The 16,139-nt window shown below is 41.8% G+C and overlaps 2 protein-coding genes across 2 annotated transcripts; both read left to right on the top strand.

Annotated features, from left to right (window-relative positions):
• Positions 1 to 1,200: 1,200 nt before the first annotated feature.
• hoxc11a (homeobox C11a) lies at positions 1,201 to 4,451 on the top strand. Its single transcript, XM_008288287.1, has 2 exons — positions 1,201 to 1,971; positions 3,367 to 4,451. The coding sequence occupies exons 1-2, from the start codon at positions 1,227 to 1,229 to the stop codon at positions 3,597 to 3,599; spliced, it is 978 nt and encodes a 325-aa protein (XP_008286509.1). The 5' UTR covers positions 1,201 to 1,226; the 3' UTR covers positions 3,600 to 4,451.
• A 7,382-nt stretch (positions 4,452 to 11,833) lies between these two features.
• Positions 11,834 to 15,608, top strand: hoxc10a (homeobox C10a). Its single transcript, XM_008288286.1, is given in 4 exon segments — positions 11,834 to 12,071; positions 12,073 to 12,161; positions 12,164 to 12,901; positions 14,816 to 15,608. Coding segments are annotated over 4 exon segments (1,137 nt in total). The 5' UTR covers positions 11,834 to 12,039; the 3' UTR covers positions 15,094 to 15,608.
• The last annotated feature ends 531 nt before the right edge of the window (positions 15,609 to 16,139 follow it).

The raw sequence follows: 16,139 nt of genomic DNA, 5'->3' as shown, positions 1-16,139 counted from the left end.
GAAATCCAGGAACAGGATCTTGAACTGCGTATCTGTCCTTCCACGGGTTCTGTCATGATCCAGAGTCATAGGACATAATGAGAGTGAGCCGATTACCTAAGTTTGCTCAGTCAACATGCATGCTGTGTTTTCTGTGTTGCCTAACAGTTGGTTCAGCTTCAGCTTTCAGCATAATTATAGTCGTCCACCAGCAGTCCGAAGTTAGCAGTGTTTTTCATTTAGTGAAAGAGAGAGAGAGGAGGAAAAAAGCACAATACTAATAAAAAAAGGATGACGAGTTAATATGTTGCATGATATATTATTTTTAAAAGAGATCAAGCCGCATCGTTCCCACCACTGTTTGTTAGTCATGTGTGCAGCAAACTTGTGCACTCCCTGGCAAAAATCAAAGAAGAAAGGAGGTTTAAAAAAAATAAAATAAATAAAATAAATCCTAATCTTTCTTAAATAATGGCTCGCATTCTCCACAGATCACAGTGTAAAATTGACCCGGGAAGTGTGACGGATTTGTTCAACTTTTCTTGTGGATAGTGAAGCGATGACTGAGCTCATGGGATTGCTTTTTGTACCTTATTTGGGCTCCATTCTGAGCGACTGCTGTCATATAGTAACCTACTTTCTTTTGTGCTGCATGTGTGCACCATCAGTGATTATATATATATATTTATATATATTTAATCAAAACATGAACATTAGTAGCAGTGGAGTTGGATTCGTGAGAGGAACAGCCTCGTCATTGCAGTAATAATTATTCTAATGATAATAATATTAATATTAATATTAATAATAATAATTATAATCTTACCTGAAACACGCCATAACACTATGAAATGCATGTCAGTGGGTGCACTCTGCAGTTTGTGCTGTGCCTTTTTAAGGAGCTATGGCTGTTTAGCTAGACTACCAGCAGCCCATAAACATAAACACACTCAGCATATCTCTGTAATTGTCATAAGCCAGCAAACGAGAACGTGTTACTGGTTTTCTCGGTGCGCCCGTAGTGTTTGAAAATTATTCGTTTGAACCTCCTCGATCTTACCTAAAGCCAACCACTCCTACACATCCAACTCTTCCAAATTGATATATGACAATATCTACTTTCGATCACGTGTCTCCGGGGCGACTTAGACGGATTGCGCGTCATCTCGCCTTCCCAAATTTTTCCCTTCTGCTGCAGCTCGTATCCAAAACATCTATCTATAGTACGGAGTACGAGAGAGAGAAAGATGTTTAACTCGGTGAATCTGGGCAACTTCTGCTCGCAGACGCGCAAAGACCGGACATCCGAGTTTGGGGACAGGACGGGCTGCGCGTCCAACATCTACCTCCCCAGCTGCACCTACTACGTGCCCGAGTTTTCTGCCGTCTCCTCGTTCCTTCCACAGGCCCCGTCACGGCAAATCAGCTACCCTTATTCCACAAATCTGTCTCAAGTGCAGCCTGTTCGGGAAGTTTCATACGGCTTGGACCCTGCCAGTAAATGGCACCACAGAAGCAATTATGCATCGTGCTACTCGGGAGAGGATCTGGTGCATAGGGACTGTCTTCCACCATCCACCATGACAGAAATGCTTATGAAGAACGAGAGCGTGTACAGCCACCACCATCACCATCACACCCACCCGGGCTCCAATCACCCCTCCACAGGTTTTTACTCCGGCGTGGGGAAAAACAACGTCCTCCCGCAAGGCTTCGACCGCTTTTTTGAGACCGCATACTGCAGCAGCACGGACAATCAGTCAGACAATTGTTTACAAAAGGGCGAGGGAGGGAAGCTGGAAAGCGACTCCCAACAGCAGCAGCAGCAGCAGCAGCAACAGCAACAGCAGCAGCAGCCCACAGCCTCGGTACCCGGAGCTTCGGAGCAGGAAAAAGACCCAGAAGATGAGGAGGAACATACAAATTCAGGCTCATGCACTTCTTCCTCCGCAACAACCAAGGACGGCAACGCCAGCAAGAGCAGCCACTCGAGTAGGTATACCGAAGCTGTAAAATGGGGGAAGGTTAAGGGGACTAGCCCGGTGTTTTGTCGGTCAGATTTTATGTGGAGTTTTATAAGCATTCAAAGGATTTTATTATAACCCTACAAAGCTCTTTCTTGCAACGAGAAGAATTTTTACGATGGGAAAGCGCTTTGAAAAAAGGGGGATGTTATACACAGACGCCTCTATGGTGAGAGTCTGTGAAATTTTTAAGAGAGAGCTATTGTGACAAATGTTAACTTTGATCATGAACTTGCGTTGGGCATTTTAAGGGATTTTCTCGTTGGGCTGTCGAGAGTAAAAACCAATTGGGCAGAACATTGCTTTTGGCGTCTTGTGAATTTTCTTTTAGCACTAGCTTTGCCCGCAAAGGACATGCTGCAAAGAGTATTACACACTTTTTTTACGGTTAAATGCGTCCTTTTCTGTGCATCCATCTGCCTGTACCCATCTAGATATAGTGGATAGATAGATATCCATAGACAAGCCGTTTGCTCCACTTACTAGCAGGCAAGTAAATGAATCAGTATCACACAAATCGATTGTTTTTTGCCTCTTCCTGCATGGCTCTGCAAATTATACTGTCCCCCCTAGAATCCGCTGAATAAAAAAAAAGCTTAAGTTCATTGCTATTTTCTATTCCCTGTGTGCCTGCTAAACATTTGCATGCCTTATTATGACATTATAGTGAATGGCCAACATGAAGCAAAAAAAATAAAATAAAAACATCTGTTTGATTTGAAAGGCTGAAATTGACTCTTGCTGGCGCACAGAGGTCTTTATTGTTGTTTCATGGACACTGTATCAGCTCAGCCAGGCTGCAAGATACAAGCTAACTGAGACTAGAGTTTGCCCCAGTTCCACACACACACACACACACACACACACACACAAGAAAAAAAACAATAAAACAATCTATTTCCCCCGTCACCTGTTTGATAAGAAGTTATAGGGCCACAGAGGTGTGCGTAGGCCAGTGCAGACAAGGGCAATGCATTTCAGCTCAGTGCCAGAAGATTGTGTAAATAGTTAGTTTAGCTCCAGAGGAATGTGTCGCACATAATGCGGTGAAATACTTTTGTTGTTGTATATTTATAACAGATAAACACGTACTTAGAGGCTGTAAGTTGATATTATTTACTCCAAGCGATTCGGATATTTAACACTCTTTATGACTGGTTTATCTGATAGCCTCAGCTCCTTCGCCTGATGAATGTTGACTGAAATGTTATCATTACTAATGCCACTGAAACTGAATTCTTACAGAGGCAATCCTCACGCCATCTAAGAAAAAAACACAATGTTAATTCATGTGGCGTTGCTGCTACTTCCACTGAATTTTCTCAATTTTTTAATTTAAATTGTATTTTATTTTTTTCTTCAGGCGCTCCTCGAACAAGGAAGAAGAGGTGTCCATATTCCAAGTTTCAGATTCGAGAGCTGGAGCGGGAATTCTTCTTTAACGTTTACATCAACAAAGAGAAAAGGCTTCAGCTTTCCCGAATGCTAAACCTCACCGACCGCCAGGTTAAAATTTGGTTTCAGAATAGAAGAATGAAAGAGAAGAAGCTGAGCAGAGATCGCCTCCAGTATTTCTCTGGAAACCCCCTATTGTGAGCTGGAGCAGAAAAAAAAAAGTGTCACAGTCTTGGACGGGTGGCATTTAAAGGCCTCCTCTTATCTCATTGAATTGTAATCGTGGGCATAACCATTTTTTTTTCTAAAGGAGCCCATAATCACCAACAGTGCAATGTTAAAGTGGACAGTGGAAGAAATAAGGCCTGCATGGGAGAAAGTCGCCATTTTCTTATTGCCCCTATACGGGCGGCGATGAATTTCTAGCTGGTCCTCAGAAAAAAAAAGAAGAGAAAGGCCTACATGGTTAGAATAATCATTTATATGCTGTTCTTGAATATGTCCCTCTATTTATCACGACTCGCCCATTGTGTTTATTCTACTGTTCATATAGGCATATTTGTTAAAAAATATCAAATGTAACAAACCAGTTTGAGTCCTTATCGCGCAGACAACTTTTAGCTCTTATCCCTCCCTCTGGTTCTTGTATATAGCATATCATTATCTAATTATTTCTCAACCAGAGTACGAACAACTTCTAGAAAATCTCCAGGCTGCCTTTTTTTTTTTAATTATTTTTTTTCGCCCATTGAGAACTGTGACGTCCAATCTGTGAAAGTATTCCCCCCTCTCCCTGTACAGAGTTAGCCTATGCAATGTGCATTCGTGACTGTAAATAGGCGTATGTTGAATTTCCTTTCCCCTGCTGCTATTTTTTTTTCTCCCCCCCCAGTACACTGCCCATACAACTTTAGCAGCTTTAACGCCAACACTCGTTAAATTATTTGCTTAAAAACATTGGTGCTTTGGAAATTCCAGAGTGGAGGAACAGATTGTCGGCCTGTGTATCATTAACATAATACCTATGAAATAAACAGAAACGTATAGGCAAAACTCAACGACTTTGTGCTTTTTGTGCTTCCATGATCACAATTCCCATGACTGACGGTGCGTTTATTCTCACAAGGCGCAATGTTTGGTGCGTTTACTTGCTCGTTTGAGTCATTCAGACCCTTTTTTTTTTTTTTGTTGGAACTGCTCATAAATGTGCGTGTCGCCTGTAACTGTTGGCCTACATAGATAACGGCTTAAACTTGTGTTAATGGGCCACTACATGAGGATACACACATTTGCTGTGTTGGATTTGGCGGCGATTGTGAAACTAAAGAATAGTTGTTGTTGCGGGCCTACACTTGTCAGATTTTTTTATTTGTGTGTGTGTGTGTGTGTGTGTGTGTGTGTGTGTGTGTGTGTGTGTGGCTATTTTAAGGTTACACAACTCCCAAAGATCATGTTTGAATTTTAACACGCGTGTTAAACGAAGATAGAGCCCAGATCTTAGAAATGTGGAGAAAGAGAGTGGAATGATAACCTCTTTTAGTGCCCACTAAATGGAATCGCCACTCTTGTAGTCTAGACACTGCCATAAAGACAGAGGCACTAAATGGCTATTTTTTTCTCTTAATTGCACCGTCTGTTCGGGGGGGAAATGGCGTTCACTTCCGCAGTAAATAGTAAACAAGCAAGACTGGATGTCCGAAGGGAGAGAAATCTTGCCAAGAGGTTTCGACATGAACTCGGTCTGTGTAGTCTGCAACGTCAAACCGACCCCCAACCTCTCCTCTCACTCGTGCGCAACTGTCATGTCCTCCATGTCCAGCATTCTGCTAGTGAACTGGAAAACCACCAGCATTTCTAGAGAGAGACAGTGTGTGTGAATATATATGTGTGTATATATATATAGTTGTGTTTGTGTAGTAATATTTGTACGATGTATATAGTTTGGCATTGGTTTTACGCACAGGCAAACCAAAAAATATCTAGGGATTTGCCTATATATACATTCACATATATTTGTGTGTATGTATCTATTTATTAGAATTTAGTATTCAATTGTCTAATACGTATTTTTTTATGTATGCATATATATATATATATATATATATATTGTGTATGTGTATATATAATTGAATTCTGCTGTTTAAAACTCATACATAGCCCCAGTCTGTTTGCACTGACCCCCAAACCGGCCTATTTCAACACATGAGTTATGAATAAATAATTGTTGACTAATTGGGCCATGTGTTAGGAATTGTAACAACAGATAGCTAGGGGAAAGGAAATCATAATTGCCATTTTCTTTTCCTTTTTTTCTCCCCCCTCTCCCAAATGTGTGTGTGTGTGTGTGTGTGTGCGCCTTACCTTACCTTACGAGAGCGCATGTGTATTTCGTTGGTGTTCCCGTGCACTCAACATATGTGCATGATGATTGCACGTGTGCATTAAGTACAATTTATAATTAAATGTAGTCTTTGAACTTCAATAATGTCAAGGCCTTCACCTTTAACCCGGTGCAATAAAGTGGAATCAAGGAGCCCCTTTAGCCCGGAAATGTGTGCAGCGGCGGAATGGGCCAATGAGAATGAGTGGGAACAGAAAATGGAATGTGTACAGAGACCAACTTTGACCCCTCGCATTAAACTACAGCAGGTAACTTTGCCAGCTTTAGCACGCCCAGTAAATACACTTTATTGTCCTTGTAAAATGTATACGTTTTCACGCATGAGACGTTTTAAAACATGTTGGTATAAACTGTAGGGCCTGGATTTGTATTCTCTGAGAAAAGAAAACATGTTGGTGTGTGGCTGTTGCTGTGTAGGATGCTTGTCGTAATGGGTGGCTGTGGAAGTGCAAACATGGTTGTGTAAGTCCAGTCCACCCTTTGATTCCTGACTTTACCAAAGACTAGTGCGTTTTTGTTTTGTTTTTTTTCTTCACAGTGCAGTTTGGCATTGCTGTGCGTTCACGTGTGAGCGTTGAGATCAGCTTGGTGTAATTTTGGTTAGTTTGGGAAGGGGGGGGGATAATGGTTCAGATTTGGACAAGAGCTTCAAATGGTTTACTCCGAGGAAAGGAAATAAAAGAGGAGGGGGGAAATTCCCTTTGGCTGCATCCATGTGATCCGAGCTTTTTTCACGCATTTCTTAAGGAGCACGTGGCCATCCACATGAGCTGAAATCTGACTTAATCTGCATATGTTAGTGTAATATCAAAGGTGGGGGAGAGAAAAGGACAGGAGGTCGTTCTGACAAAAGAAAGACGATGCACACTTGCGGAGATCAAGGCTATAGGAGCCCCTCTCTTGCCACACCCACCAACCTTGGCCCTGGGACGGTGACGTGGGTAATTTGTAGGCTTCTCCAACACCCAACGTCACTAACAGAGAGCGCTGCAGAGGCTCCTGCAAATGTTGTCCATCAGCCACACGGGGGCCAAGAGTCTCCAGGCCTCTGCACTGTTTTGTTTCCTCAACGGGATCTTAAAAAGCGCTTCCTGACATGGATGCCTCGGTGACAACAGAGCAGTATTATTAGTCGTAGATGACAAACCTCTTTGCTCTTGTATTTGCTTTGTGGCAGAAGGACGGGCCACTCTGCTGGAATGCAGTTCCTGCCCAGTCTGGCTTATTGCACTTGGGTGTTGTGGTGAAGGAAAATGGCGGTGTGTTTTATGTAGATGAAGAGAAACCAGTAGGGAGAAGATGTAGCCTGGTGCCATTAAAATGCACAAGAAAAATTAATTAGTTCTGCTACATAATAATCAGTAATTATTTTTTTTAAAAAAAAGAATCTCAAGCTTTTCAAGCGGATGCTGTAAAACCACCAGTAAGATTTGATTTTACTTTTATTTAGAATAATATTTAGAGCAATAAACAAATACTGTGTTTGGCTTGAAAGTTATAAGCTTATAAACCCAACAAAAATAAAATGTGACACCATAACAACACGTATTTCCTTCTAATAAAATTAGCAGCGTAAAACAATATATAAAGTGGAAAGACAAATGTGTACATGTAGAAAAAAAACATCCTCAATGTTTACTTGCCAAATGTCTTCTTTTTTTTAAAATTCTGTTTGTACCATTTTCTGCTATTTTGTTGCACAATAAAGAAAACAATTAATCAGTTCCATTTTTTTAAGCAATTCTTATTGCATTTGTCTTTAATTCTTAAATAAATGTAGAGACAATATTGTATTTTTTTCAACCCCTCACCACAAATACTAATCAAAGCGTTATAGGCTATTGAATGGTTTTATACTACAAATGTTCTACTCATATCTCAGCACCTAACCAGTTCTATTGGGCCATAAAACAGTTCGTCGCAGTAAAACGAGCTGCTGCTATTGCTGCAACCAACTAACTCTCAAAACGCTTTTAATTTACATTCTCCCTTTTTTCCCCTCCTTTTTTTCAGGAGGGGTGAGAAGGGTGTCATTTATTTATTGTTGCCACCAAAATTAGTCTGAGCAAAAAAAAAGTAATAGAAAGTTTCCTCTATGCCAGCGGGTGTGCGTCTTCGGTGCGGTGGTCAGTGCTTATAATGGAACACTGGTGCACTTTGATGGCGGTTATCACTTTGGGTTGTTTTTTTTAATTAAGAACCTACATGATTCTGGCACCGTAAATTGCGCACGGAGTGGACAAGCAGCATGAAACAGGACACAAAGCAGAACCCTCCTCACATCCAGCTGAAAAGATATTTCAAAGTGGCTGCCAGGAGCAAATTAGTTGTGTCGCAGCAGTGGCTCCAATAAGGAGACCCGCTACCGTGCAGCCTGTCCGGCGGCATTCAACACCTATACCTGCGTGCGTTATGAGAGCGGCCTCCAGGTTTGGAATCAATTGGACGATAATTTAGTGGTCAGCACTGGCTGTAGTTTAGACAAGTGTAAAGACCGTAGTAAAATACAGTCGCAGTCAACTGTTGGTGTGTGTGTGTGTGTGTCTCTGTGTGTCTGTGTGTGTGTGTGTGTGTGTGTGTGTGTGTGTGTGTGTAGCCAGCAATGCACGCGTGAGGGAATTCTTGAAGGTTTAATGCACACAAAAATACAGCACACACTAAAGAGACAATGTTAATCAAGCCTCATTTCAAAGTGAGCTTCTTCTTTTTTTTTTCTTCCTTTTTTCTTCAAATTTACAAGAAAGATGTATCACGAAATCTGAGGAAACATCTCGTGTTTCCATGAGAGAGATATGACCTCGCTAAACAAACAGCATTTTGTTAAGGAAGCACACAAGACGCTCTTCCATTTCTGATGAGCCTTTTTGTTTGCAACAACCAAACCTACCGTATGAATGTAGCGACGATAAGCCTGTTATGCATGCTTTTAATGACCTGCCCTTTGGACTGCACAGCAAAAACAGTTTTACCAGTTTGCTTCTTTTGTTGCTGTGGAATAATAACGCGCACAGTAGCAGGCACAGAAAAAATAATGTGTGGTCACGACTTCTCCAGACACGTATGTGCTGTGATTGTTGCAGACTTCATGTTTCTTAGTCTAATCTGTGGTGTCAGAATACACATGTCCACACTGTTCGATGTGAGACATTACAGTATTTTTCCCATGGCGCTGGTATGTCTGCGACTGCACATGACTGTCCCATCTGTGACATTTAATACACATTCTGCATTCTAAAAGTTATCCTGTCAGATGTGCGGCATTCCAACTAGTCTGCTGCTTCACTTTGTCATTTCAGGTACAACATAACGTGCAAAGTCTGTCTGGGGGAGGGAAAAAACCCACCAGGTCGGAATGTTCTCAGCACCTTTTGTCAAATACTTTTTTTTTTCGCATTTATTACATGTTCTGTGCTCCTTTCGAAGTCGTACGTGTTTAATTTGCTTTCATGTGCATGACTTTTTGTGTGCTGTAGGCAGACTTGGTTGGTAGCCTGCAGGCTAGGTGTGAATGTGTCATAAAGCATGCTTTGTATTTGTCAGGGATGTGAGTGTGTGAAAAAGGGGGTAACCGCGTGAGGTGTGGTTAAGCGTTCCTACATGAAGCAGCATGTGTATTAACGGAATGATCAAGTCTGAAAATAGCTAATATCTCCAACATTCAGCTCCTTGTTGAATGTGACTCTTCCAATGCATTCATCCAACATGTTCTCCGCAGCCAAGTTAGTTCGTCTGCGATCTGCCTCTGTGAGAATCCAGCTTCTTTATAATGAAGGGAGATGTTGGGGGGGATTTCAGATTACCACAAAACACACCGATCAAATTAGTTCTAGTATTTATTTCATTCACAGTGAGTGTATCACAGGCAGACAGAGGTTGTGCCTCTTCCGGAAACATCACAGTTCATCTTCAGATACATGCAGGGCACATCTCAGCGAACATGCATGCATGAAAAATGTTGGCCTTGCCTTTGAAAATGATTCTGAGACAGACAGACAAACAGAGAGACAGACAGGCAGAGAGACAGACAGACAGAGAGGCAGACGTGCACGACGCGCACAAGCACGCCCTCACTTTTTTTCAAAAACAATTTTAATGGGATTTACGCACGCCATAGTTCTGTAATGGGTCAAGACTCCAGTTATTAAAGGCTAAAATGCCGATGCAACACAGTTTTGTGGAATACTAAATAACACGCATTTCCTACTTTAAAATATGTATCTCTCTTAAAATCTGAAATTACAGAAATTACAAGTCTTAAACATGTTAAATCACTTTGGTGTGATTTTAGATTTAACACATCAAAAACTCAGTTTATTTTGCATTAAATCTTATGCGGTTGATTCTGGACAAAGTGTGGCTTTTAAAGTAAATAGCGAGATGAAGAAAATAGCAAATCACACTTTCATGAAGTTCCAGCAGCAGAGTATTGCTGTTTGTATTCTTTTGTTGTCACTGCAGGTATATTTGGACGTTAAAAAAGCGCAACACTGAAACCGCAGGCCTTACGCTGCATCTATAGGCACGAACGAAGGCAACTGTGCTTTTTAACTGAGTGTGTAATAAATAAATAAAACACAATACTGTGTCCAATCCACGTATTAACGCGCAAAATTCACCAAAACGGACAAACTCCCACTAAGCTGTTCCTATTAAACATTTTAACTCTGCGCATTAGAAGTGTAATTATACCGTTGGTGTTCTCCTGCTTTTTAATTTAGATTTTAATTTGTGTGCTACGAATTTATTCATCACGTTTTTAATCCTGATGTTAGTCATTTGCAGAGTATTTTTTTATTGGCTGCGCTCAGCTGCAGTACAGTATTTGTTTACGTTGTTGTTTCTGACATGGTTTTATATATAAATCTACCTTTTTTGCATGAGGGAGACAAATTTAAACTCTAAAAAACATCTAAATAGTTTTGAGGGGATAAGAAAATTTGATCTTTACTGAACTAATCAACTTTCTGCGTAAACAAAACCCGCCTTCATTTTAAAGAGAGAGACTTATATTTTTTAAGACTCTACCTGACCCACATTTAATCTGAGATGCACGAAACAGAGCATAACAACATAAACAAATATAACAAAAAAAAGCAAAAACGCCTGTACGACTGTTATTTTTGGACATATAACACAGTGAAACCACATGCAATGCAACAGGACATATACTGAAATAAACACAGGAGTGTGAGTAACAATACCTCAGGTAAGTAATGAATTATTTATTAGGCTGTAGCTTGTTTTGTATTATTAGTAAAAACAGAAAAGAATACGCACCATGCTTGTTTTAATTCTATGTTTGATTCCATTTTTACATCTCCATAATAAAGGCCATGCGTTTGCGCACAAATTCCAACGTCTAGTTTAACTTTTGCAGCCCATTTCAACAAAAAGGAAACACTAAAAGAGTCAAGTGTTGTTTCACGAGTTAGTTCAGTATAGTTAAAGTGACTAGTTGGTCAAATAACGTGAACATGAACTTGTTTTTTAACGAATTTTTGGTGTAGTTCTGCTGCAGTAATAGCAATATGAAGAGAAACGCAAATAGAAAATATGAGGGTCCAAATTAGAGACCAGGTTCAGATAACTGTAATTCTACAAAGCCATTATTACTGTGCAAGGTCCTGTAGTTGTAGGTTTAGCAGGTCAAAACGAACATGTAGTTTTTAAACTACTTCATTAGTGAGACTATTTCCCCCCCAGTTCACCACTTATATCCTATATAGAAATATCCTGACATCTCTGCAACGGTTTTCTTTCACTAATAACACACCTAGGCACAGCTTACCTTGCTAAATCTGTGGCAACAACAACGCAAACCGATGAAAACACACAAAATGAACTGACACAAAATGCACTCAGTCTACTGACAAACCCTCGATGTCTTCATCTCCACGGCAGGGCGAAAAGAAAGTCAAACGGTGACCGAGTTAATTTTCAAAGATTCAGAAGTTCTGCACTGAAATAGAAATAAAATGTTCAAAAGCCACGTAGTAAGTACCGTTCAAAAAAAAAAAAAAAAANAAAAAAAAAAAAAAAAAAAAAATCCCTGCCGCAGCAGCAGCCGTCCTTTGTTCTTCCTGGTGCGGGCCTGCTGCAGTGGCCGGCCACTGGGCGCTGGGTGGCGCTCTTGCTCCATCAAAAAGCCCCTAGGTCTCCCAACTTGACCGCGCTGACGTCACGTCAGTCTGGAGCATCAAGGCCACTTCCACGCCGCTATTGGTCTGAAACTCACATGACATGTCTCCGAGCATCCATAATTATGTTACTGATATTTTTGCACCCCCCTCCAAAAGATGTCAGCATCCTACTGTCCTTGTTCTCCTGGAGAAATCCCGTAGTTCAGAGCAGTGGAACACACCATTCACCGAGTTGCCACATGCAAAAATGTCATGTCCGAATAACATAGCGCCCGGTAACTTCCTGATGGATTCCTTAATGGGAGGATCATCTTCCTTCAGGGGTGAGGGTTATTCCAGCAACCCCGGAATGTACATCCACTCAGCTGCAGAGTACGGATATTCAGTGATGAGAAACAATGGCAAGGTTGGACCATCTCCACTCTCGAAAAGAGACGAGCTTCCTCCGGGCGCTCTGCCGCTCAGCGGCTTCCAGGATGCGCCCTACCTGTCAACACAGCTGGCTCCGTGGACCCCAGGCTCCAAAACCAGTAGGGACGAACAACCTGTTGCCCAGTGTTTACAACCCTGCTCGTTTCCAGCGGGCAGCGTCAAAGAGGAGGCGTTTTGTTGCCTCTATCAGGATGACAGCAATAAGGGGAAGCAGACAACAGAGTCAGCCACTTACATCCGGCTTGGGGACAATAGCAGCCGCTCTGAGCAAACTGCCGCCTCGTCCAGCGGCTGTTTCCAGGTGTACAACGGACAGAGGCCGCAGCAAGACGACCAGCAATTCCCCTCCGGCTTCTCTCTGACCCACTTGGCGACATCTGTTGAATCAGCAGCAGAATCGACAATAAGTTGCAGTAAATCGGCGCAGGACACTCCGAGAGAGGTTTCAAAAGCAGATGAGAGTCAGAGCAGAAGGGAAGAGAAGGCCAAGAGTGACAGCTGTTCAGATAACTCGGACGGGGAATTAAAAGGTAGACTATACGCCCCTCATCCCCCTGCTCGACACACATGCACACATGTACACATAAATCTGCGCAGAAATACAGTACAAACACACACACGCGCACAGACACACACATCATTTGTTGACAGTCTCAATAAAATTATCCTACACGTGCATTATTCATAAGTTGTGCACGTTGCGTTTGTGTCACGGTGGTGTAGTGCAGGCTTGTGTTTGATAGCAGTCATATGGGCTGTATGGGCATTTGACAGCCTCGCCCAGCGGGGGTTATGGTGCCCGTGGCATTTAACACCTTTCCATTAATGTGAGAATGTGAGATGGGCAGTTATCATTGAAATAAACACGCTCGCTCTGTCACACGCATGCACACTCACACGTTTATATATATATATACACACACACACACACCCCTTATTCTCTCTCTCTCTCTGTCTCTCTCACACACACACACACACTCACACACACTCGCCTTCTCTCTCCCTTACAAGGGTCATTTCCATCTTGAGACCAAACCATTTTTAACAGCACCGTTTTATGCTTCAAAATTCTGGTGTGGAGCCAACATTAAATTCCACGCTGCTGCTGCTGCTCCAGTTGAAAACCTCTGGTCACAGCGCCCCGGGTTATTACAGCCGCCAGGAGACATTTCTCAATATTAAATTTGAGAAACCTCCATAGTCAATTTTCACTTTTCTGCGTCGACGCAATTCACTATAATCCACTTCAGGTTTTAACAGGGTAATTATTTTAAGCGAAAACCCACTTTTACGCACGTTTGTTTCCATTGACAGCTTGCAGGTTGACATGAACAGACTTTGGCCTAATTTTCCATGCGTTGGACAAAACCACTGGTATGCACGACTGAATTAAATGGTAAAACTGAATTTATATGAAAAAAATGACGGTCGTTTGATTATATTTTCAGTATTAATAGTAGCAATATTATTATCCCTAAGACCCTGATTCTAGCTATAATGTTGTTGCATATTTTTTGTTTAGCTTTTATTTAAAATGCGTTTTATTTTGTTATTTATGGATTTAGCCAACTGCTTCATGCATTATAACCAACAGGCTTCATTAATTTTATTTTTAATTTAACTAGAGGATGTGTGTGGTCAGTGTGTGTGTGTGTGTGTGTGTGTGTGTGTAGCCTGCGTCTCTCTGCGTGTGTGTGTGTGTGTCCTGTTAATCTCATATTACTGAATTAAATGTTTTGGTAATGATTAAATGTGGGCTACACACTGGGTGTTCACATTAGGGTAATTATTGTATACTGTAACCTGCGTGTTGTGCGTGTGTGTGTGCGTGTGTGTGTGTGTTATTCCCCAGAGTCTGCAAGCTAATCAAGAAATTAACTCAATCTGCAGCAGTGTGATTTTTTTCCCCCCACTGCTACCGTGGAGATGTCTTCTTTCTTTGTCTTCTTGTTTTCCTTTTTTCTAAATCTGTTATTACGCTACTGAGACTTCCTTTTATTTTGAGATGAACCTCCAAAAATTTCATTTGGCACCGGTGTGCAAAGGTAATAAAATTTTATGGGAGTCTGAGGTCCAGCATAGACAAAAGAAGTGCTTACACACCCTAGTTTGATTTGATCCAATTATAGTTTTACATCACACAAAAGCAATTTGCGAGCAGTAGGTGTTGGTGCAAAAAAAAAAAAAAAGGTGTGATGCTCGTCGTTTGTTCATTTTGTTCAAGAGAAGAAGAAGGAGTCCACACGCAGGTAAAGCTGAACTTATAAACCACTGATTTTTACATCAGTTTGAACGGCTTTGGATGTGCATTTGTGATATGGGTGTGTACACAGCATCCGGTCTGTAGGATGCAGATTATGAGGCTGTAAACGATCTATGCGCAAAAAATGACTGTGAAGATTTGGCCGCAGTTGCTTATTGTTGTTTTTATCTCACTCCCGAAGGTGATTTATCCGCGGAAAAGACAACGGGAAGCTGGTTAAAAGCCAAAAGTGGAAGGAAGAAGCGGTGTCCCTACACAAAGCACCAGACGCTGGAGCTGGAGAAGGAGTTCTTGTTCAACATGTATCTGTCTCGGGAGCGCCGCCTGGAGATCAGCCGGAGTATTAACCTGACCGACAGACAGGTCAAGATCTGGTTCCAAAACAGACGCATGAAGCTCAAGAAACTCAACAGGGAGAACCGAGAAAGGGAGCAGGGTGCAGTTTATAACTACTCCTGAAGATTTTTTTATTTTATTTTATTTTTTACGTCCGTACACATACACTCATACACTAACACACACACACACACTCACTCACATATGCATATGCACAGACACGACAGGTACTGACGTGCATGTGTCAGTTTTATAATGCATCCATTAATCCTTTATACATTTTCTCTTCCTGTGCACACCAAACACACACACACACAGACACACAGCTACACACAACGTGCCTTCCTTTCTGACAATGCTGCAACTTGCAGACCAGACTTGACTTCTGGGTGAACACTTGCAGCAGCATTGGAACAGTGAGGTGCTATTACCTTGTAATTATAATTATAATACGACATGAACCAAAGGAAAGGAGGAGGCAATCTCAAGTAGTCTATAAATAACAAGTGGCATGTGAGCAGTTTCACTTTGCTGAGCTATAATGAATGTTTTGCCACTTGCTTCTTCCCTGGTATCTGTTGCTGTGGCATTTTTTTTTCGTGCAGTGTAATGTGCATGCACTAGATGATATTAAGCTATGTCATGGCAAACGATTCCAAAACAATAAAAAGGAGGGAGGAAATGGAAAGGTATTACCAACTTTGTCCTTCCCCTGACATAGTGGTGAAAATGAGAGGGAGGGAGAGAGACTGCGGATGAGAGAAGGAGATCATGGCAGTTTTAATAGAAGTGAGAGACCATAACGTTGATTTAAATATTATCCAGGTGACCACAGTAAGTCAAGGTCATAAAATTCTAATGTCAGGTTCGCCCTGGAAAGCGTTGGGGGTGGATTTTATGATCTGCAAATATAATGTGCTGCAGCAGTAAAGATGCGTTTAAAGGTGTGTGTGGAGGAGGGCTAATCCACACAGCAGAGACTGCAATGTGCAGGATCCAGGCGAGGCGCGCTGGGCTGGAAGGAGCAGCCTGCCTCCACCCGGGATAATGGAGCTTCATGGGAGCAGGAGATAAGAAAGATGGTGGATAAAGGAGGAACGCGGCGGCTGCAGCAGCAACAATAACAACAAGGCAAACACGTGGATAACAAAGAGCACCTGGGAGGCGTC

The sequence above is a fragment of the Stegastes partitus genome, unplaced genomic scaffold, assembly GCF_000690725.1.
Source record: "Stegastes partitus isolate 25-593 unplaced genomic scaffold, Stegastes_partitus-1.0.2 Scaffold551, whole genome shotgun sequence".
Lineage (NCBI taxonomy): Eukaryota > Metazoa > Chordata > Actinopteri > Pomacentridae > Stegastes > Stegastes partitus.
This window is presented reverse-complemented; position numbering and strand designations above follow the sequence as displayed.